General features: G+C 43.2%; 1 protein-coding gene across 13 annotated transcripts in view; it reads left to right on the forward strand.

The window, feature by feature from the left end:
* Positions 1-25,809, forward strand: part of CALD1 (caldesmon 1) — a 655,703-nt gene that overhangs the window by 627,553 nt on the left and 2,341 nt on the right. For 7 of the 13 annotated variants that reach the window (XM_078674008.1, XM_078673998.1, XM_078674000.1 and 4 more), the window contains one exon: positions 6,725-6,761. The exons of the other annotated variants lie outside the window; for them this stretch is intronic. In XM_078674008.1, coding sequence (XP_078530134.1) covers positions 6,725-6,761 — 37 coding nt within the window. The remainder of the gene's footprint in view (positions 1-6,724; positions 6,762-25,809) is intronic. 13 annotated transcript variants of the gene reach the window in all.

The raw sequence follows: 25,809 nt of genomic DNA on the forward strand, positions 1-25,809 counted from the left end.
AGGGCTGTTGAAATGAAATCTGGAGAACCGGGTTCGAGTTTCAGCAACGACGCTCAACATCCTGTGATTCTGGTCAAATCACTTAACCTCCCTGTGCCCAGACTTTTATAAAATAACAGCTTCTGTGGTGATCTCACTTTAAGCGAAGGTTTTCAGAGAGGCAATGGGCAAGGGAACCCTGATGGAGCACACATGTCCCTCATCCTTAGCCAGATAAAGGTCCATTATAGTGTGTGAATTACAGACCTATAGCCTTAATTAATGAATATGTACAAATTCTGGCCAAAGACCTTACAAATACGTTGACAAAGGTAGTGTCATACCTAAAGATCAAGCCGCACACTTCTCACACACTTGTATACATACCATTCTTTAGCTGTTATGGTAATGCAGGAATGATGATGATGAAAGAAGGAACAACTTCATCAACACAAAGAAGGCGTTTAATCGAATGGAGTGTGATTATCAAACATCAAACATCTTTTGGTCTGATAAGGTCAAAATAAGCAGAGACTCCCATAAAAGCTGTCCTTTATCCCCCTTACCTTTCTTGATTACTCTACAACCGCTAGCAATTGCTTCCATAGCTAGGATAAAATCATTGGCACAGTCACTCCCGTTTGCAGTCTCAAGCTGAGCTATTCTCTCAAAGGATAACATTTTATTCTCATCCCTAACATAAATTCCAGTTTTGAAGGAGAATATGTTTGATTTCGCTGTGTTTTCAGGTATAAAACTAACTGGAACAAGAGTGAGGTTCTCTATATGACAAAATATACTACACTTCCTTCCCTCGTAATATTTGGGAAAGTTGGTGAATGGAAATATTCATGCAATGGTGAAAGCCAACCTGAAGGTTCTTACTGACCAACTGCAAGGAAACTTCCTAAAATAGGATGAATTGCATCTTTTTCCTTTGAGTAGAGGATAGATGGTAAAAAATAGTCATAACTCCTTACTTTCATTATTTACTTGGCATGCTTCCAATTTCAACACCAAACAATGATTGATGAAAGCTGAACAGTGTCATACATTCACATTCAGTCACAGATCTGGCCCTAAATCCATTATTGTTTTGCTTGCCACGCCTTTTCAGTTTGGACCCAGCCATACGCAAATCAGTCTTGACCCTGCCCCCCATGGGAACAGTCCAGCCGGAACTGCCAGGCCATGTTAAATGTTGTATACTTGTAAAGCGCACAGCTGCCCCAGCAAAGGGGCGTCCCGGCGCTGTATACCGCTGGGGAACCCGTCCTGGCTTTCCCTGTGGGATGGTCCCTACTGGGAATCCCCAAGGTGGAGCCAGGCATCCCCGGCGTTGATGGGGCCGTTGTGGAGATTAGGCAAGCTAATGCCCAGAGTTGCCGAGTGGGACCCCAGGTTAGAGTAGGCACCGAGGCGGGAATTGTCGAGTCCGCTGACCCTGGTCCACGAACCTGCCGCGTCGGGAATCGAACCCTGTTCCCGGGCCGACTTCTGCTCTCGGGTCTGCTGCCTCTAACCAGTGAGCCACACCACTCCACCCTGGACCGGAAAACAAGCATCCTGGGACCAGTTTCGGTGTATCACCCCTCATAAGCCACACTAGCTTGAATCTGGTGGTGTAGTGAGCACGGGACCTATGTCTTGGTACTCCCATTCCCCTTAGGGTGAACATTGCAACACAAAAAGATGATGAGTGCAACACTGAATAGTGTCAAACATTCACCCCTAGTCACAGATCTGTAACTAAATACCCCAAAACTGATTTAACTGATTTAACCCAACCCAGATCTGTGATTGGGGGTTACTGTTTGATAATGTTCAGCATTCCGTCCATCATCTTTTTGTGATGTTTTAGTTGTCCTAAGTGGGAATTGTATGCCCAGACATGGGTCCTGTGCTCACTATGCCAGTGGATTCAAGCTTTCAAGGCTGATGAGGGGTGACACCCCGAAACCGGCCCCAGGATGCTTGTTTTGCAGTCCAGGGAGGATCTGGCCTGGTAGATATGGCTACACTGTTACCAAGGGAAGCAGGGGCAAGACTGATTTTCATGTGGCTGGTCAAAACTGGGGTGACATAGTGAGCAAATAAATTATGGATTTAACCCAGATCTGTGACTGGGGTGAATGTTTGACAATGTTCAGCAGGCCGTCCACCATAGTTTTGTGTTGTTATGCTCCTAATTGCAGCACCTTTTTCTATACTATAACGGATTAATTGTCATATCAAAGATTATGCTTGGCATGGCACGGCACCAAAAGTAACCATGTAAAAACTTCATGTTACATTTCATCAAAGCTTATACCTGGCATTGCAGGGCTCCAAGAGTAACTGAGTAAAAGCATCATGTTACATTTCATCAAAAGGTCTACGCTCACTAAACCATAGAACTCTTCCATGTAGCACAAAACCTGTCACCCCTGACTGGTTATTTCAGTTCTTATTTGGTCATTCCTGACTGGGTCACATTGGAGAATCCTATCCAAGAATGTTCTACAGGGCCGCAAGTAATTTATAAATGTGGGTTGACTCATGACTCAAAGGTATTATGATCATTTGACGTTCTATTAACGAGTGGTCCCAAGAGTGTATATATATGGAACAAAGTGGCTTTTTAATTTTGCAAGCATCAATTTGGCACAATGCTAAACTACTCATTGGTGGCCTGTGGGGCAAACAAACATTTAAAATGCTTCAGGTAACCAGAGCGCTGTATCTCACCTGGAGAGCCGCACTTTGTCATGTGCAGTTTGAAGCTAGGCTCACACTACAGACCACTTTTTGGCATGGCACCTGACTTAGGGAGGTGGCAGCTGTTCAAGGTTTTAAGACCTTGGACCTTATAGGGATCACTCAGTTAGGCGTGGGGGTATGTGTGTTCTGGGACACATGTACGCTCCTTTCAAGACGTTCAACACACCTATGCTCTTGCCAATACCCAATTCTATAAGTATTTTCAACTCGGACATGCTCTCCACACTCATGTCCTGTCACCTGAGACTCTCCCAGAATTCCCATATGGGAAACTTGGGTCGTGGAGGAATTTCCCAGATCTGTCATACCCTGATAATCAACTCATCCGGCACGATGCAGCATCTTAGTACTCGGGGGAGTGTTGTTTGGGCCCCATGGAGGACGAAGATTGGCAAGATGCCTTGATGGCCCTTTGTGTACTTACCGTTTCCTCTCAACTGCGACTGGTTCAAACATATTAACTTTATTTTGTCTAGGTTTCTTTCACTCATGTTTGGTTTTTCATCGGTCTGTTTTCATTAGTCGATGTACCTTTTTGTGCACGAAAATACAAATGACAGTCGCTATTGGATGCGTAACAGTCGCACTTAATTTGAAGAGAATACATTGCTACTATGATTTCTAGTTGGCCTAGATTCTTATCTGTGGATTATCTTCATATTGGCCTTTTTCATAACTTGAATGTTTTTTGTTGTTTTTATTCTCAGTTTTAAATAGATATTGATGCTGTGAGCAGGAATTTCTATTCTGTTGAATAGTTCTCATTTTCCCAAACCAGTAGATTTCTAAGAATGATCAAGCTGACTTTCTAAGGGTGTTGTAATCTTTATGGTATGTACCCAACCTATACCTCTCTCAATATATCTTCTACCTCATCTCAAACCTCTTTCTACTACTCTTTCCAATGCACTACCCTATTTCTTACCCTATACCTCTATCAATTAATCCTGTACATCCACTCTTTCATTCATCTCAAAACCCATACCACTAGTATGACCCCAAAATAGCCCTTTCTAGACTCTCCACTACTCTACCCCTCCTTGTACCACCTGGCACCTCTTTTTTACTATACTGATCCCCAAAACAAGCCTTTCTAAAAACTCTTCCCTCTGACTCTTCTCATCCACATCCCTTTTTACTCATCCCAAGCCTCCCACTACTGCTATGACGTCCACAAATAAATCTAAATCCTTCACTCTTCTATCCCTCCACTATCCGTTTCAATCAAAATAACAGACTAACATGTCCACTTATCAAATTTCATATGTCACTATACTAATTCACCACTAATCCTTTATGGGTTCCGGAGTAGCGTGCTACTCGCCGAAAAAACGCTTCAACACCCCATCAGGGGTAACAAGTGCTATATATATATATGCAAACCTCTGTCCCTCTTCTATCCTTCTGCTACCCTTCTCAATTCAAATAACCAATTAACATATCATCCACCACTCATATGACTTTAATATTTCACTATACTAATTCAACACTAAACCTTTAATGGGTTCCGGAGTGGCGTGCTACTCGCCAAAAGACCATTTCAACACCCCAATAGGGGTAACAAGTGCGAAATAAAGGCAAACATTTTTCCCTCTATCCGTCCGCTATCCTTCTCAATCCAAATAACTGATTAATATCTACAACTCAAATTACTTTCATATTTCACTATACTAATTCAACACTAATCCTTCTTGGGTTCCGGAGTAGCATGCTACTCGCCTAATAAGCGCTTAGACGCCTCATCATGGGTAGTAAGCGCTATATAAATGCAATTAAAATACAATACAAAAACCAACATACTTATATAGAAAAGTGGGATAGCCACATAAAACTACTTGCTGGCCTATATGAAACCCTGGTTGGAGAAATACCTTCAAGGCCACTGATAGAAGCCTCCTACACAAATGGCAACCAAGAGTCCAAAAACAATACACAGAGGATGAATGTTCTGAATTATTTTCTGCTCAATGGTCTGTGTGAAGCCTGACTGAAGTTTAGTTATTTTAAAATTATGCAAGTGTGGCTTTGGTTAACCTGTAAATTCTATAGGGCCAAACTTGTGCCTACTGAGAACTGTTGAATGTGTGATCATGCTGTTGGGGATGAGATGTAAATCCTTTTGACTTGTCCGGCGCTGCCGCCCTACTGGGCAACTGTTTAAACACAGTTCAAAACTTTAAGTGAACTACAGATCACTCCATCTTTAGAATGTGCCATCCTGCATGACAAACAGGAGATACCTGTCACAAAGCAGATGGTTAGACTCTTCTCCGACTGTCGTCGCATTGCACATCTTGTAACACTAGAATTCGCAACTTTCCCCATCTTTTGTAGAATGGTGTGAAGCTATGACGATGATAGCAGTTCACGAATGATTGATTTACAAGCTCAATGATAAGCTACAACTGTTCGACTGCCTCAGGGCTCCATATGTTAACATATAATTAGTTAATCTAAAGACGATGGAAAAGTGAATATAGGCATGAATGGGCTAAACTTCCACAATATTATTTTGGGGTGTAAAAGCTAAGATATATTTTTTTAATTCTGTATTTTCTTGTTTTATCTTCTTTTTTGTTTTAAACGTGTACAGTTGTCCATTCTTTCTAGATAGGAAGGTTAGGATTAGACTGCAGTATGATATGTGTTTTCTGGTAACATGAAAATGGTCAGAAATTGATGCATTTCGAGGGCAGGAGGCAAATACATTTTAAAGTGAGTACGTCAATTTAAGGGGTATCTATGGGTTGCTGTTTCCAAATGAGGAAAAATAAGTGTTTCTAAGGAGAACACATTGCAAAGGAGCTGCTGCATGGCATATTTAGGATATAAAAACCTAATATTAGACTTATTAGCCAATTCTAAATAATTGAAAAAATGTACTTAAATGAAGTCTAATTTAAAAACATCTACCTTTCATTTCTTTTATTTTGTGATTTGGGACCAGTTGTGGCCTACCAGTAAATTTTGTTAGTTTTAGCCCAAATAAAGTCAGCAGATCAGTTCCCTGTGGTTGGGGAAAATCTTCCTCTGTTGTATGTGCTGCTAGCTGTGAAACATGGCTGACTACCCCTGCATCTTTTTCATCCTCATGCAGGCAGGTAGCATTCCCTTCCAGCTCAGCTACAGGTTGGACAGGATCCTGCACAGTTTCAGTACCATGCTAAACCAGTTTTTCCCTCTTTTATTAGATTTCTTGAGTTATCCATTGAGTTTACAAACACAACATTGGAATCACCTCACATAGGTGTACATTGACTATGGGCCTAATTACGAGTCTGGTGATCCGAGGACCGCCAGACTCGCATGGGCATCAGAGGTGGCGGTCCAGCCACCGTCACACCGGTGGTCTGACTGCCCCATTACGAGTTGGGAAGTCAGACGCCATTGCAATGCCGCAGCCTCCAGGGAACCATTGTTCCCTGGTGGTGGCGTGGTGGTCAGGGCCTCAGTAATTTGCTGGTGGTGCCGCTGCTGCACCACCATGCAGATCACGAGTTTCCAGACTGCTAGCAGTGTCATGGAGGTCTTTCCTCCATGAAAAGGCTAATGGGCCTGAAATCAAGGGGGTCATGTGCAATAGGATGCACGCAGGGGAGCACAGACTGCACCCCCCTGTGTGCATGCACCCCAGTTCCTGCATGGCCTGGACTTTGCAGTCCATGCCGTGCAGGAACTCTTTTTGGCATTCCATTGCATTGCCCGTTTTCAAAATCTACCCGCCAGACATGAGGAAACTCGTAATCTGGCGGGCGGTGCAACCACAGGTTTGTTGATACACCAAACTCATAATTAGGCCCATTCCATCATCCCTTATACTCTGCACTTTCCCTATTATATGTTTAGTGGATCACTTTTAAATTTAATCACATGCAAACAGTCCATAATATTATTGTCCAGAGTTTAAAATACTGAATTCACATATAATGTGTCTGTTAAAATCAGAGGGAGTTCATTTACAGCCTTACTTTGTTTTTTCATTTAGATGACAGTTGGAGGAAAAACCAAATCAGATACCAATGGTAAGTGGTATCAGTTGCATTTTAAATTATACACAATGGGTTGAGTTTTTGAGGCTAGGTGCGTTTATTAGTATGTTAGTCTCGCATATAATTATGAAAATAAATGTGCCCCAATAACACTATTTTTTAATAGAAACAGTATCAATAAACCTACGCTCACACATATAACATGCAAACATCAAATTGCAGTACAATGAACTTGACATGAGCGAAAAAAGTGTGTTCGCGGCATATGAGCTGCAGATCTTACACTGTGCATTAGATCGTCACCTGTTGTTGGGCTCGGATGCTTGCATGTTGTTGTTGTCTTGGAAGAAGTCTTTGTAGTCATGAGATAGGTGACTCCTCCCTTGGACGATAGTGCGCATGGGCATCGGCTCCATCCTTAGATTGTTTTTTCAGCCACTGGGTTCGGGTGCAACTTTTCCGCTCCGGTTCAAAAATCCACTTTTCGAAGACTTTGACGCGCAAAACTTTCTAAAAACAAACTTTGACTTCAATATACATAGACTCGACCTCATCACTTCGATTCCGGTCGTCGACGCGGTCTGTCGGGCCTACCCACGCGGTCAGGCCAACACCTCATGGAAAGGACACCATTAAAAAAATGCCCCGGGTGTGGAGCAAAATTTCCACACAGCGACCATCACGAGGTGTGTAACCTGTGTTTGTCACCTGAACACGACGAGTCGAGCTGCACAGCTGGTGCGTCCTTTCAATCCAAGAAGACCATTCGAGATCGGCGGGCCCATCGACGCGACATGCAGAGATCAGCTCCGGAACCCGTGCATATCTTCGACGAAGGTCCATGTGTCCCCGAGGAAGATTCCGATGATCTCCAGATAGTATCTGAGGCAGACGACTCCAATGACTCCATACCATCAGGTCAATGCGTGAGTACGACTGCCCCTACCCCAGCCCAACCACCTAAACCAAAGGCTAAGGTCAAAACTCCGCCTTCGGGGGCCAGTCGAGACCGAGACATTGCTTCGAAGGCCCCGCCATCGAGCCCAGCTCCGAAGAAAATATTAAAGCCTTCCGGTAGCTCCTTACCGAGCAAACCGCACGTGCAGATACGACCAGCTCCCTCGGCACCGAAACCAAAATAAGTCCTTATTCCCAATAAGAGCCAGAAACCGTCGACTCCTAAAGACAATACGACACCGAAACCAATGAAACCTGCTTCCACCCCAAAATCTTCGGTGCCGAAACCCACAAAACCTGCTTCCGATGCCTCCAAGCCTCCGAACCAGGCCTCGACTCCGAAGAAGATGCCTTCGGTGCCGAAAAGTACGCCACAGGACTATACAACAACTTCTCAGGCTAAAGATAAAGAGAAACCAGGCCCGGAGCCGAAAAAATCGGCGGCAAAAGCATTTTCTGAAGAAGAGCTTTTCAGACCTGATCCTCTGCAAAAGAGGATATACATAGACCCTGAAACAGGACATGTTTCCACCACACCACATAGGAAGAGGAAGTCAGATACAGCACCTACACCTCCAGTGCCTGTCAAGAAGAAGGACTCTGCCTAGGGGTGGGCGGAAGTCGCGGAAGGGACTATCGCGGAGAGGCACGGAGATTGAACAAATCTCCGTGCCTCTCCACGATATTTCCGTTTTGCGAGCCGTCTGCCCGCCCTCCTCCCACTTCCCGCTCGCCTCCCGCACCCCTTATTAATTTAGATTGACAGGCTACAAATAAAGTTAAATAAAACTTACCTTATTGACCTGCAAACTTCCCCATCGCGGCTTCTTCTTTGAAACTGCGCATGTGCGGAAGCCTGCGCATGTGCATTCCTGGCGAGGAATTTTCCTCTTCTTTCTCCACAACATACACCTCCTCAGGATGCTGATGATGATCAATATATCATGGGGGGAGAGAAAGACCCAGATGACCCTTTTCCTTACCCAACAGGTCCACCAGACTGGGAGTATCCACACCCACAGCATATACCAGATATTCCTGACCCACATATTTATCCATCTAAACCTTCTCCCCCAGAAGACAATATTGGGTTTGGACACTTAATTCATAGGGCTGCCATTTATCACAATGTCACCATGCATTTAGATAAGGCAGAAGAGGATATTTTACTAGACACTTTTGAACATTCCCAAAAATCTGTGCAGATACTGCCAATGATTAATGGAGTTATTAAACATGCCACAGAAGTGTTTAAAGATCCTGTACAGGCTAGAATCATAAACCCAAGGATAGAAAAAAAGTACAGAGCAGCTCCTGGGGATCCTACTCACATTAAGGGACAGCTACCCTTAGGCTCCCTAGTAGTTTCAAACGCTAGGAAAAGAGTAAACTCACAAACATCAGGAGAAGTACCACCTTCTGATAAAGAGTCCAAAATCATAGATGCTTCAGGGAAAAGAATAGATGCCCAAGCTAGTAATGCATAGCGCATTGCTAACACACAGGCCGTCCTAGCAAGATATGACAGGGCTCACTATGATCAGCTAGAAAAGCTCTTACAACATCTACCTGATCAATATAAGGCACAAGCAGATGACCTCATATAAGAGGGTAAGCTTATATCTAATGCCTCCATTAAATGTGCACTAGATGTAGCAGACACTGCATCCAGGGCAATAAACACCAGTGTCCTTTTTAGACGTCACACGTGGCTACGCATTTCAGGATTTAAGCAAGAGGTACAGACTACTATCTTAAATCAACCATTCAACCAACAACAGTTGTTTGCTCCAGAGGTATTCACAGCTCTGGAAAAAAAGAAAAAAGACACTGATACAGCCAAGTCTATGGGAGCTTTGCAGTCCACCGAAGCAAAAGGCTCTTTTCGTCGCTCCTTTACAGGGGAGGCTCTAAACAAGCTGGAGCAGACAATTCAGCTTCCTTTAAAACTAATATACAAGCATCCTCTAATAAAGGATACTATAGAGGAGGCTACAGAGGTAATAGCAATAAGGGAAGAGGTTGAGGTAACAACAACAGTCGATCCTCTTCCACCACTAAACAGTGACTTCCTTCAGCTCCCCAACAGCATACCACTCCTGCAGGGGGGAGATTAACACAGTGCCTACCTGTCTGGAATTCCATCACAACAGACAAGTGAGTAAGACAGATTATCCAGTATGGTTACTGCCTAGAGCTTACAGCTACCCCTCCAAATATACCGCCCAGACAGCGTCCAATGTCCACAGAACATCTAACGCTGCTCCAGCAAGAGGTTCTCTCATTGCTACAAAAAGATGCAATAGAGCTAGTTCCATTGCAACATCAAGGAACAGGGGTGTACTGACTCTACTTCCTAATACCCAAAAAGGATGGGACACTAAGGCCAATTCTAGATTTGAGCCTCCCAATCTCTATATACACTCAGATCATTTTCACATGCTCCCATTATTGCAACAAGGCGATTTCCTCACTACACTAGACCTCAAAGACGCCTACTTTCACATTCCCATACATCCTTCTCATAGGAAGTATCTCAGGTTTGTGCTAGAAGGACAACACTATCAATTCAAAGTCCTTCCATTCGGGGTAACAACAGCACCCAGAGTGTTCACAAAGTGCTTAGCAGTAGTAGCAGCACATCTCAGAAGACAACAGATCCATGTCTTCCCATACTTAGACGATTGGCTCATAAAGGCCAAGTCATTCAACCAGTGTGTTCAACACACATCTCACACAATTCAGACACTACACAACTTGGGGTTTGCAATAAATTACACCAAGTCACATCTACAGCCCTCTCATGTACATCAATACCTAGGGGCTACCATAAACACCAATACAGCTCTAGCTTATCCCAGTCCAGCCAGGATACAGAGCATTCAAGCCTTAATTAGAAGGTTTCAAAACCAACACTCTCTCCCAGCCAAAGTTTTCATGCAACTAATAGGCATGATGGCATCTTGCAGTTTTATTGTACCATATGCAAGACTGCAAATGCATCCATTGCAGAAATGTCTAGCACATCAGTGGAATCAGGCACAAGGACAACTAACAGACCTGGTGTTGGTGGACAGCCGCACACATTGCTCTCTGCAGTGGGGGAACACCAAAAACTTGTCCAGAGGGCGGCCGTTCCTAGAGCCTGTTCCACAAATAGTACTGACAACAGACGCATCCCTGACAGGATGGGGAGCACATCTGCTCCACCACACAACTCAGGGAAGATGGACTGCTCAACAGAGGGTGCTTCACATCAATCTCCTAGAGTTGCTAGTGATTTTCCTGGCACTAAAGTCCTTTCAAGTACACATACAAAACAAAGCTGTCTTAATCCGGATGGACAACATGACAGCCATGTACTACATACAGAAACAAGGAGGCACACACTCCCTGCAACTGGCCCAGCTCGCACAAAACATTTGGAGATGGGCCATAACACAAAACATATATCAGTTTGCAGAACACCTTCCAGGAGTTCACAATCAGATAGCCGATCTGTTAAGTCGACAGACACAACAGATTCACGAATGAGAACATCTGCAAGTTCTTCAACCATTCTTTCTACAAGTGGGGTCATCCAGACATAGACCTGTTTGCCACAAACGAAAATGCAAAATGCCCAACCTTCGCCGCCAGGTTTCAACGCCCGTTGTCCAAGGGCAATGCGATATGGATGAACTGGTTAGGCAGATTTGCGTACGCTTTTCCGCCAACCCCACTAATACCACTAGTAGTACGCAAGCTCAGGCAACAATCTCTCAAACTGATCCTGCCACACTGCTAGAACTCTCTCTAGTTCCACACCAAAGACTGTCTCTGACACCATCAATGCTAACACAGAACCATGGAGACATCAGGCATTCAGATCCAAGTCAACTGAATCTGGCGATCTGGCTCCTGAAGTCTTAGAGTTTGGTTACCTTAACCTACCACCAGACTGTATGAACATCATTAAAGAAGCCAGAAGACCTACTATTAGAACTTGCTATGCTGCTAAATGGAAGAGATTTGCCATTTACTGCACTAACAATCAAATTGATTCTCTGGATGCTTCCATCCAAAATATCATCTGTTACCTTCTCCATTTACAAAGATGTAATCTAGCATATTCATCTATACGTTTACATCTTGCAGCCATTGCAGCATATCTACAAAACAGACAACATATGTCATTATTTAGAGTACCTGCAATCAAAGCTTTTATGGAAGGATTAAAAAGAATCATTCCTCCTAGGTTAACACCATCTCCAGTGTGGAACCTAAACATTGTGCTTACAAGGCTCATGGGGCCCCCTTTTGAACCTTTACATAAGTGTGAACTGCAATTTCTCACATGGAAAAACAGCTTTCCTTATTGCTATTACCTCTCTTAGAAGAGTTAGTGAGATTCAAGCTTTCACTATACAAGAACCATTTTTACAATTACACCGTAACAAGGTGGTTCTACGAACTAATCCTAAACTCCCTCCTAAAGTAATTACACCCTTTTCTTCTAAATCAATCAGTAGAGTTACCAGTGTTTTTTCAAAACCCAGACTCTGTAGCAGAAAGAGCTCCACATACACTAGATGTAAAAAGAGCTCTTCTCTATTACATTGATAGAATAAATCCTTTCGTAAAACAAAGCAACTCTTTGTAGCTTTCTCTCCACCACATAAAGGCAACCGCATTTCAAAATCAGGAATTGCAAGGTGGATTGTTAAATGTATACAAATATGCTATCACAAGGCAAAACGCACATTAACAGTTCCTCCTAGAGCGCACTCCACTCGCAAACTAGGAGCCTCCATGGCTTTCTTAGGGAACATTCCCCTAGAAGACATCTGCAAGGCAGCAACATGGTCTACAACACACACCTTCACTAAACACTATTGTGTTGATGTGCAAGCTAAGCAGCAAGCTGCAGTAGGCCAAGCTGTCCTCAAAACCCTCTTTCAAACTACTGCAACAGATACAGGTGACCACCGCTAGGTGAGACACTGCTGTACAATCGATACACAGTGTAAGATCCGCAGCTTATATGCCTCGAACGGAAAATTCTACTTACCAGTATGCATCTGTTCTTGGCATGTAGAGCTGCAGATTCTTACACGCCCTCCGGCCTCCCCAGGGCCTGTATCTGTTCCAGTTCTATCTTAATTAGATATACACGCATGGACATCCTTTCTTCTTTCTACAAACTCCATCATTTCCCATCATGGCGAAAAACAATCTAAGGATGGAGCCGATGCCCATGCGCACTATTGTCAGAGGGAGGAGACACCTATCTCGTGACTACAAAGACTTCTTCCAAGACGACAACAACAAGTAATCATCCAAGCCCAACACCAGGTGGCGATCTAATGCACAGTGTAAGAATCTGCAGCTCTACATGCCAAGAACAGATGCATACTGGTAAGTAGCATTTTCCTTACTGGCTGGCACTTTGCTTATTACAGTTACTTTTCCCATGAAAACAATTCTCCTAATGGTCACAAGGCCTCTTCTATATGGTTTTATAGAACACCACACATTTTACCACTTGCTCCCTGGTTATGGTAAAACAACGTTTTTTAAACAAATAAAAATGAAAAAATGTCATGGCATAAACGAAGTAGACAGATGTGCAGAATGTAATATGGCCCTTATTACCATTGTTAAAGGTGGGAAAGTGCAACATTGCCCACTTCGGGCTTTGCCCACTAGAGGCTTTGCTGCTCATGCGTCATTGCCCCTCTCAATGCTCAGCATTTATAATACATAGCATAATATTATATTAAACTTTGTGTGTGTGTGTGCGCGTGTGTGTATATATATATATATATATATATATATATAAATATATATATATATCCGCAAAAGACTGCTCCCGCAACTTCCACTCCCCACACATCGTCGGCGAAGAAGAGGGCGCAGACCCCACAGGACGTCAGGCAAGATGTTTCTTTATTCAACCGTTTACACAATGGGTTTCGAGCTGCAAGCCCTTGTTCAAGTGTAATTTAGGTTGTTCGCCATTGTTATTTTTATTGCTAAAGTGACCACCCACTTTTCACCATCACAGGTCACATGGCCATTACCATAAAAAACAGACTACCATCGCATGGTCATTATTTCACTAAGCACCATATGCATTCATTAATGTATCTCAGACATTAGTTACTTTATACACATAAATAAATCATAAATATGTGAAAAATATAGCTGAATTACTATAAAAATTATTTCAAGAGATATATTTCTATATCTTTTATATAAAAATTATAACAGGATTGAATGCTTTCAAAAGTAGTCATAATAAAGCGATCATCACATCACATCAGCTAAATCCAATTTCTGGCCCTGTGTTAAACTGTTCATGTGCAAATATATGTCTAAAAATACTAAAATCCTAGTGCAAATCGATGGGAAATGTGCAAAGAATTGTGCAATTTTAAAGTGCAATGTGAAACATATATATATATATATATATATATATATATATATATATATATATGTATATATATATATATTCACTGAAAAAACCATAGGTTATAGACCATATATAGTTAGGAATTAGCATTTAAAAAACCTTATTTTACTCACACAAAACCATTGAAATTCCATATATAGTTAGTTGCACTAACTATATATTGCGCACCCGCAATCCACTGCTGATCATGTCACATATTACATCATTCATGACATGGTCAGTGACATCACTGATGACATCACTGATGACATCTCAAATGACATCACTGATGACATCACTGATGACATCATCCAGTGACTGTGTGTTTCTGTAAAGTTTAAATATGTTTTAGATATTGAAGAATGAGTAGATGTATAACTGTCTGGACGAAGGATTTAGTAGGTGCATGACTGAATGTATGAGTGAGTGATTAAATGTGTCTCACTGAGTGCATGGGTTAGTGACTAAACTGTCTTAATTTGTGCATCATTATGTCTGTTGTTCTGTAAACTACTGCATGTGTTGATCAGTAGCTATATGATTAACTATATGGGTTATTGATTGATTGTCCAAGTATTTGTATGGGAGACTGAGTGTGTGTGTGGCTGGCTGGGAGGTGTGTGACTCTGTGCAGATCAATGTGTACTTGTATCAATGAGTGTATAAGAAAGTAAGTATGTGTTACTATATGTTTGAAAATGTAAGGTGCTCTATGTTTAACTGTATAGACAAGAAAATGGAAGTGTGATTGATTCTTTACAGGACTGACTAGGTGTGTGAGTAACTCCATGGATGAGTGGCAGAGTGTGAGTGTCTGTATAGGTGTATGAGTGCATATGATAGTGTTGTAAAGATGAGTGATTGTATGTATGAATGATTGTATGGGTGAATGAGTGAATGTGTGTGTAGACGTAGGAATCAGTGAGTACGTATGTAGTAACTAGTATTGGTGTGTCAATGGTTTAAAAAATTATACTCTGTATTTAACACTGGGTGAAACAGAGGTTATATTAAAATGTGAGGAGATGCATTGTATTGTCACATGAATGATATCATCAGTGATGTGGTCATTGATGTCAAATGAGATGTCATCAGTGATGTCATCAGTGATGTCATTTGAGATGTCATCAGTGATGTCATCAGTGATGTCACTGACCATGTCATGAATGATGTAATATGTGACATGATCAGCAGTGGATTGCGGGTGCGCAATATATAGTTAGTGCAACTAACTATATATGGAATTTCAATGGTTTTGTGTGAGTAAAATAAGGTTTTTTAAATGCTAATTCCTAACTATATATGGTCTATAACCTATGGTTTTTTCAGTGAATTTTCAAGGTTTTGTAAATGCTAATTCCTAACTATATATGGTCTATAACCTATGGTTTTTTCAGTGAATTTCAATGGTTTTTTAATAGCAAATATCATAAGCTGTCGAATGTCAAGTACGTGGTAAGTGAAAACATTTTCGTGTTTATGCACACTGATCTGCTTTGAATGGTGCCCCCCCCCCTCATTTCTATTAGGAGTACTCTCTCTTTGCAGATAGTGAAAGGTAGTTAACGCAGGCCTTTGCCCCCGTTGTAATCCGTCGTGCCTGCTTCTCTCTCCATTTGATTGATTGTTATCCAAGTATTTACTGTTTTAGAATTAGTTCTCTTTGGTTCATTCTCTATTTACAAACAAACACAGAGTCGCAATACTCTGTTTAGTCTTTGCAGATAACGAAAAATCGTGTAAAAAAAAAGAAAAGGAATCGAGCAAAATCAGTAGGCCACTAATGGGATCTCTTTTTGACCTCGCTAAAATAGAAACATTAGGAACAACCCCTCATGACAAATACAAAACTAGTGAGATGAACTGAACTCCACACAATGATGGCTACAAAACAGCTCGGCTCCGCCACCCACCCCGCCCAAAATAACGATAAAGAGCGGCTGCCATGATTGGTTACGGAATGGCTACAACGGAGCTACGAAATGGTGCTGCTCTCATGCTAACCCCAGCTTCGGTCTGAAACATCCAGAAACACTGTAGACTACCAATTCGATCAGTTCCGGTAGCGCCCCAATGTAACCCGGTAGAGAAGAACTAGCCCTCCCCTCTTTGACTGATGGTTCTTGTTGCCTGTCCCTTCTGTTGTCATTTAACAGAACTATTTAGCCTGCTGAAAGGGGTTGTGTTTCGACCGCTGGTTGGTGGAGACATTTTGACTATATTCTGGACCTGCGTTGTCGCGTAATGCGTGATATGACGCGCCGCGTTAGCGCATCCGGAAGTCATCCGGGGCGCGCAGCGCGTAACGTAAGCATAACAAGTCATGTGACTTGTTAATAAAACTTTTCATTGGTTCATTTTACTTTTCTTATTCTAATGATGAAAGCCTTGGTCATATCACCTAAATATTACGCTTTTAATTACTTCCGAACATTATTTTCTCTTAAATATATGTTATAATGTTCCAGGCTAATGTACTTTCCCGGAAATTTTACAACTGTCCTGCAAGTAAAATATATTCTTTTTTCGAGAAAAAGAGCGTTTCTTCGTCCCATGACGGAGCCGTTGAGCAAAAGAGGGTCGACCTGCTGTCTTAGTCGCCGATACGCCTGAATATGAGATTCTTATCGATCACTTTATGTTGCAGGAATAGAAAACACAACAGCCCTTGACCATTTATCTTTACTGCGTTCCTTCGTATTATACCTTTTACCCTTCATGTAATTGGTCTGCTTTATTTCACTTGCCTTTTAATGATTCTAAAACAGTGACTATTATTAAAAACTTTACCAATGTATACACTACTACCATGTTTTCTTTTAAAAACCTTTATTGTGAAAATTTCATTATACAAATACGAGCCTATAACCACGTGGGCCTGCCACGGAGCAAACTGTAATCGTATATGATGAATAGACATTTACACTGTAGAGGAACGTAACCGGCGGGCCATTAGGTTGCAAAAACTAAGGTGTCTAACAGTTACGGAATCGGTGGACGTACATTTTATAATTAAAATACGACAGGGCCAGTTACAATAAAATTATCTAGATATACATTTGCGGGCAAGTACCATGGGTGACGTTAATTCGAATTTTCAACAGTCATCAATAACACATCAGAACTTAATATCAATAGGGATGTCGAAATATTCAATCAATTCTCGTCCCCGCCCGCCATGTGCTTCAAAACTGCATACGTATCTCGTGATTTCAAGGTTCTGCAACCAGTACACAACAAGGAGTTACGAGTCCCATTTATTCCGGCGCCATTTTGGGCGAGGACGGGCAGGTCCAGGATATAGTCAAAATGTCTCTACCAACCATCGACTATGATGATGTTCATATGCTGTATTTATTAGAGTAACACTCATCTGCCCACATGAAATTAATTTACCACAATCTAAACATGTCATTTTAATCTTTCCAAAGTTCTTCTAAATATTTGGGACCGTTTCCCTTGCCTCTGAAGCTCTCAGTGCCACTTCTTTAATGAATGTACTAGCAGGTCAGGGGTTCTCCTCCAAATCTCTCTTTTATGCAGCACTATAATTAATTGGTGCCACCTCTCCATATGACGATGCATGGTATAGTTACCACAACTATATTTTTTTTCGGTTCCTCTGGAGAGTTCATCGTGGCAGATGAAGCGTGTAACATACCGGGCATTTACCTTTTTTTGCATGTACAGGAAAGGAAAAAAAAATCGAGCGTCCGAGTTCTAAGGTGTCCCAGGGCCATTTTAGTGGACCAGGCCCAAATCCAAAGAACAGCCATCTCACAGGCTAATGGGGCGACCCACGCCGAGTTTCAGCATTGTAGGATGACCACACAAGTACAGCAACTTGCTAGACATCACCTCGGTGCCATCCGGATCTCGGCGCCCCACTGCAGATGAAGTGCCTCTCAACTATGAAACCACCACGGTGACATCCGGATCTTGGCGCGTTGTGCTGCCTTCGGCCTATTCGCACATCGGTCCGCTACTGACGCCATCTCACAGGCTAATGGGGTGACCCACGCCGAGTTTCAGCATTGTAGGATGACCACACCAACTTGCTAGACATCACCTCGGTGCCATCCGAATCTTGGCATCTCAACGCCTAGTGGTATCTTCCATACAGAAAATATTGTTACGCTGCCTTTGGCCCCATTCGCACATCAGTCCGCAACTTAGACATCACCTCGATGCCATCCGGATCTTGGCATCTCAGCGCCTTGTGGTGTCAGTCAGAAAATATTGTTGCGCTGCCTTTGGCCCCATTCGCACATCAGTCCGCTACTGACACCATCTCACAGGCCAATAGGGCGCCCCACGCCGACTTTTACCATTGTACGATGGCCACACCAGTGGCACAACTTGCTAGACATCACCTCGGTGCCATCCGAATCTTGGCATCTCAACGCCTAGTGGTATCTTCCATACAGAAAATCTTGTTACGCTACCTTTGGCCCCATTCGCACATCGGTCCGCAACTTAGACATCACCTCGGTGCCATCCGGATCTTGGCATCTCAGCGCCTTGTGGTGTATTCTCTTCAGAAAATATTGTTGAGCTGCCTTTGGCACCATTCGCACATCGGTCCGCAACTTACACATCACCTCGGTGCCATCCGGATCTTGGCATCTCAGCGCCTTGTGGTGTCTTCTACTCCGAAAATATAGTAGAAAATATTGTTGCGCTGCCTTTGGCCCCATTCACACATCAGTCCGCTACTGACACCATCTCACAGGCCAACAGGGCGCCCCACGCCGACTTTTACCATTGTACGATGGCCACACCAGTGCCACAACTTGCTAGACACCACCTCGGTGCCATCCGGATCTTGGCATCTCAGCGCCTTGTGGTGTCTTCAAATCAGAAAATATTGTTGCGCTGCCTTTGGCCCCATTCGCACATCGGTCCGCTACTGACGCCATCTCACAGGCCAACGGGGCGCCCCACGCCGACTTTCAGCATTGTAGGATGGCCACACCAGTGCGGCAACTTACTAGACACCACCTCGGTGCCATCCGGATCTTGGCGCGTTGTGCTGCCTTCGGCCTATTCGCACATCGGTCCGCTACTGACGCAAACTCACAGGCCAACGGGGCGCCCCACGCCGACTTTCAGCATTGTAGGATGGCCACACCAGTGCGGCAACTTACTAGACACCACCTCGGTGCCATCCGGATCTTGGCGCGTTGTGCTGCCTTCGGCCTATTCGCACATCGGTCCGCTACTGACGCAAACTCACAGGCCAACGGGGCGCCCCACGCCGACTTTCAGCATTGTTGGATGGCCACACCAGTGCGGCAACTTACTAGACACCACCTCGGTGCCATCCGGATCTTGGCGCGTTGTGCTGCCTTCGGCCTATTCGCACATCGGTCCGCTACTGACGCAAACTCACAGGCCAACGGGGCGCCCCACGCCGACTTTCAGCATTGTTGGATAGCCACACCAGTGCGGCAACTTACTAGACACCACCTCGGTGCCATCCGGATCTTGGCGCGTTGTGCTGCCTTCGGCCTATTCGCACATCGGTCCGCTACTGACGCAAACTTACAGGCCAACGGGGCGCCCCACGCCGACTTTCAGCATTGTAGGATGGCCACACCAGTGCTGCAACTTGCTGGACACCACCTCGGTGCCATCCGGATCTTGGCGCGTTGTGTTGCCTTCGGCCTATTCGCACATCGGTCCGCTACTGACGCCGCCTCACGTGCCAACGTATTTTCTCCGCATTTTACACCCTATGCCGCATAACAGGTCATGTGACTTGTTTATAAAACTTTTCATTGGTTCATTTTACTTTTGGTTTCCTAATGATGGAAGGCATGATCATGTGACCTAAAAACAACACTCTTCATAGGATGAAAACTTTTTTTTTTTCCCAAACGATGAAAGCCCCACCTTGTTTCTGGATGTTTCAGACTGAAGCTGGCGTCAGCATGAAAGCACCACCATCTCGTAGCTCAGTCGTGGTCATTCCGCGAGCAATCATGGCAGCCGCTCCCCACCAGAAGCCTGCAGGAGTCGGAGCCCCCAAAACTTTTGATGAATTCTCAAGGCGGAGGGGACGCTTTCGAGAATGGGGTCCAAGACCTAGCAGACAAGCGTCCGATTTCCAAGGTGTCCCAGGGCCATTTCAGTGGACCAGGCCCAAAAAGGAAACAGCCTGCCGCCATTTTGAGAGTCCTGTGACAGCCGCCTATCGCTGCACCGCAAGAGTGGGCGCAACTCAGCTGAATTGCGGCTTTTGACACAGTGGACCAAAAACGGACGGAATGGCAACTGAAACGGTAAAGGGGCGCCCCACTACAACAGATGAGACTCCACCTGGAGAGGCCCGTTCACGCCGCCTCCCCCGGGGCGCTCCACGCCGTTATTCGGAGCAGCATTGTAGGATACCAAAACCAGTGCGGCAACTTACTGGACATCACCTTGGTGCCATCGTTCTGCTGCCTTGGAACTATTCGCGCAACAGTTTGCTACTGATGACCCACCCCCCGCGACGCCCCATGCCGTTATTTGCTGGGTGGCAACTTACTAGACATCACTTTCGTGTCATCTAGATTTCGGCGCGTTCTGCTGCCTTGGAACTATTCGCACAACAGTTTGCTACTGATGACCCACCCCCCGCGATGCCCCACGCCGGAAATCTGGACGTTGTGCTGCGTTGGGACTATTCGCACAGCCGACCGCTACTTCGTTGTTTTTCCCTAAAAATGTTTATATGTTATTACTATTTTTGTTTTCTTGTATATATTTATAAATTATTAAAGTTTTATAATCTTACTACTTTGTCGGAGTGCTATATATTTTTAATGTGACACATAATTGTAAAAACTTTGATGTACAAACAGTCATCCCTGGAATCTTCCGCTTCAGGCTCGGTCCCCTCCCCAATCACAATACAGGATGGTTTTCAGATAATAGCAACGCTTCTGCTGTGACGGATCTCATCGAGTGTGGGCCTTGATCTACTATAACTCCTTTGAAGAGGGGTGATTCTTTACAGCTGTGGCCATAAACTACATCTGCAGGGCTAGCTGATACCCTAGGACCAGCCTGGACAATCGGACACAGAGGAAAAGGAGTGTCAGAGGGTGCGGTAGTGAATAGGGCGAAAGGGAGGTGTCGGGCGGGCACAGGGTGTGATTCTCAGGGAACAGCAGCGCAGATGGGGGAGGTTTATTACCCATGCATAAGACAGAGAGCGGGGGTGACCACTGCCTGGGGGAGATGCTTGCGAGGGTGGGGAGCCATGCTAAGGATCGACAGCGTGCACAGAGTGGGTCTGGTCAAGGCATCTAAAATGGCTGCCGTGCACGACAAAAGTGTGGCATTTGAAAAAAGACAAGATGGCGCAGACAATGTTTTTCAACACTTCCTGATTTCCTTCGAATCGAACGTTAACAGACGTTGGGGCATATTACCAAAGTTAAGCGATATTTATCCCTAACGATGCTTAGCAACCATTTTTTTACCGTCAGAAATTATCGCAGATAAACCTTGCTATTATCAAGGTTTATCGGAAATACGATAAAAAACGACCGCAATGCATTAATATCGCTGAAAACTCAGCGATATTCATGCATTACCGAGCTAATGCTCTTAGCCATGTTATCCACCTCCCATTGGATAACATGGCTAAGAACTGCTCAGGGCAGGTGGTAGCTTTTGGAGATATTCGCCCTTATCTCGAATATTTCCAAAAGTTGATAATAGGAGATAGCGATGTTAGCGACTGTTTCCAGTCGCTAACATCTTGGCATGCCCACTTTGCATGTCATTAGTGATAAATATCACTCACATGCAAAGTGGGGCCCAAGATGGTCGCTATCTTCTACTAGCCGTCGCTAACTGGTGTTAGCAACAGCTAGGTAATACACATATAATTTTATCTCCGCGAAGCGGAGCGCTGTTACAGATATATATCTTGTTTCTGAACGTTAATTTCTCAAAATGCACTGAAGCACATATATTGAGACCTAGCAAAGGCACATCGGGCTACCAGTCCCTACAATTTTGCCAAGTTTCGTGCAAATCCATTCAGCTGTTCGATCCTACCGAGAGACAAGATGGCGGCCGCTACGGACTGTTTGGAATGTTTACAGACACCGGAGAGCCAATCAGCTTCGCTTCGCAAAGCTCCGTAACGCGAAAAGTACGCGAAGCGGTGCGCTGTTACAGATATATACCTTTTTTTGAACATTAATTTCTCAAAATCCACTGGAGCACATATATTGAGATCTAGCAAAGGCACATCGGGCTACCAGTCCCTACAATTTTGCCAAGTTTCGTGCAAATCCATTCAGCTGTTCGATTATTATTATTTTTATTTTTTTTTGCCCCGCGGGGCCCTTTTAAAACCTCCACATCAAACCTAGGGGGTGAGCGACAATGTACTATGCCCCCTTATGGTCATTTGCCCCTTCGCTTTGGCCTCCTCTTGTCTCTCGATCCTACCGAGAGACAAGATGGCGGCCGCTACGGACTGTTTGGAATGTTGACAGACGCCGGAGAACCAATCAGCTTCGCTTCACAAAGCTCCGTTGCGCGAAAAGTACGCGTAGCGGAGCGCTGCCCAGTCCGCTGTTACAGATATATATCTTTTTTTGAACATTAATTTCTCAAAATCCACTGAAGCACATATATTGAGACCTACAAAAGGCACATCGGGCTACCAGTCCCTACAATTTTGCCAAGTTTCGTGCAAATCCATTCAGCCGTTCGGGCTAAAAGTGAGGCCAACCGCCCTATGGAAATTAACATGGGAAAAACGCGTTTTGGGACCCCCCTTTTTTCTCGGCCCCCCCTTGACGAACCCCCCCAAAATTTTCAGGGGCTGCTCAGAAACAAAATGTGCCATTTTCCTGAAAATTTCAGCCAATTCCGTCCACAAACGCCAAAGTTATTAGACATAGAATTTTCAAAAAACCCATAGAGAAAAAATCCTAACTATATATACCTACTGGCGACCGCCAGTAGGTAATATATATATATATATGTACATAGATCAAGAAAAGTATCCTAATACTGCAAACATTTAAAAGCAATTGTATTAATAACAGTAAAATGTCCTAAACTGGACAAAATACTATTAAAAGACATATAAAGGGCATTTAGTTTGCTTTAAAAGAAATTCTCATTGGTACTAAAATCAGATCTCGAGAGAAAGGGATGTACAAGAAATATTTACAGGATGCTAAACATTTTTAAGATACGGTAAAGACATTCTTACTGAATAATACATATAACCTCATTGTATTCATAAGAAATTGTGTATGTCTTCTGTATTATTCAATCCGTTGGGCCATTTACTGTCGAACTCTAAAATAGTTTTAGTTTCTAATTGTCTGAGCTGGCGTTCTCTATTGCCTCCTCTTCTCAATTTGGGGATGGCATTGATAACATAATAGGAAAAGCAATTTATGTTATTAGCATGAGTCCGCTTAAAATGTCGTGCCACAGGATATGCTGGATCGCTGTGGAGTATGGCTCTTATATGCTGTAGTATCCTGACATGCACCTGTAGCTTCGTACTACCAATGTAGTTAAGGCCACAGGTGCACGTCAGGACATACACAGCATGTTTGGTTTTACAATTAAAATTGGCATGAATAGGAATCGGTGTTTCACTGAAAGGGGTGGAGTAATTTCATGTTACGTCCAAACTTGCATGCCCTGCAAGTCATGCACTTTCTAAAGCCTTTTGCAGGTTGCAGCCATGAAGTTACTTTTCTGGTTTCTGGAGAAGCCTTATCTAAAATAGTGCCCATAGTTTTTCCCCTTCTAAATGTAATTATGGGGGTATCTGTTAGTTTGTTACGAAAGACATTGTCTGTGAGTACTATGGGCCAATGTTTGTTAATGATGGATCTCACCCTACGTTCCTCCTTACAGAAGGTTATGATCAGTCTGGGGGTATTCATATTGTTAGATGTTATGGGAGATTCTGTTTCTTTCTCATTATTATAATTGGAAAAGAGACTTGCCCTAGGTCGTGCATTCGCCTTGGTTAAGGCTTCCCTAATAATTTCTTTAGAATACCCTCTGTCTAGTAGTCTCTTCACCAGATCAGTTTGACATTTGTTAAAATCCACCTCATTGCTGCACATGTGCTTGAGTCTCAGGATTTCTCCATATGGTATGCTAGCAATGAGGTGTTTAGGGTGACAACTGGTGGCATGCAATGTAATATTACCTGCAGTTGGTTTTCTGTACAGGGTACTTTCAATTTTTCCATCATTAATGTAAAGCCTTACATCCCAAAAATCGATCTGTGTTTTATGGATATTGGAGGTGAATTTAAGGTTTAAGGAATTGTTATTGATTTCCTCTATGAATCCATAATAGGAAAACATTGTCAATGAACCTTAGATAGGTTACAACATGTGACTCAAAAAGTGCCTGATGGGTGGTCTTGAGTACCTGCTCCTCCCACCAGCCCACATGCAAGCATGCATAGCTGGGGGAGAAGCAGGCCCCCATTGCCACACCCCTCACCTGTTTAAAAATATCTTTGTCAAAAAGAAAAAAGTTATTATTTAGGCACCAAATAATGAGTTCAAGAATCACCTTGTTGTGCTCATAGAATTCACTTGACCTAAAATCCCAAAAATGTTTTATGGCTCTTACTCCTTGTTCATGATCTATACTCGTATATAGAGTTTCTATATCGAGAGTAATTAAATATAGATCATCTGTCTATGTTAAATTGTCAATTTTCTTAAGAAAGTATCCTTTACATTACTTGGCAGCTCTTTTATCAAGTTTTGTAAAAAAGAGTCTATGTATTGGCCAACTTTTTCTCCTAAGCTGTTTATTGCTGATATGATTGGCCTACCGGGGATTGGGACAACATTTTTAAGTATTTTTGGAATTAGATACAATATTGGCAGTATCGGGAATTCTTTGTACATGAACTTGTATTCCTCATTAGAGATAAGGCCTTGCCTTTTCCATTGTGCCAGATGTTTTTGAAGCATTGTTTTGGCTTTCTCATATTCTCTAGTGTTAGACTTAACATAGCAACTTTCTTCACTAAGCTGTCTCTGCGCTTCCAGGACATAGGGCCATATGTATCAAGCAAATTCACATTCGCAAAGGCCGAAATTCGCCGAATTCGCATGTCATGAAGAGCATTTCTGGATTGTATTGGCCATGAAGAAGCTACTAAGTATTGTGGAGTGGTCTAAAACGTCACCCATGCCATTTAATGGCTATAAACACAGAATAAAATAAATATGGACTTCATTGGGGTTGTTTTCAATTCTTTTGTTTTTTATTGCACCACATGACCACAAAACGAAGACATTTTGCATATAAAATCCCAGATTGGCTATTTAAAGAGGCTTTGAAGTTTTATAGTGTTATGTAGTACTCTTTTGATCCTATTCTTTATGTCACAAATTGGGTCTTTGTTCTACATTCTGAGTAGACAAGCAAACAATCTTCTCTTTTCTGCTTTTTTTGAAATTCCCAAAATGATCTTATTCAGCAAAATTAAAAAATGAGTAACAACGCGCTCATCTCCTATCACACAACCCAGTCTGTTTGTGTTTGTCTTTACACAACTATCATCTTAATTAAAAATATTCCATTTCATTTTTCACACCGTGCTATGAAGAATGCAGCACATTTACATAATTGCCTCTATAATGAGCAACGTGTTTAAATGACCAATTGTGCCTTTCATCGGCC

Source organism: Lissotriton helveticus, chromosome 1_1 (assembly GCF_964261635.1).
Source record: "Lissotriton helveticus chromosome 1_1, aLisHel1.1, whole genome shotgun sequence".
Classification (NCBI taxonomy): Eukaryota; Metazoa; Chordata; class Amphibia; order Caudata; family Salamandridae; genus Lissotriton; species Lissotriton helveticus.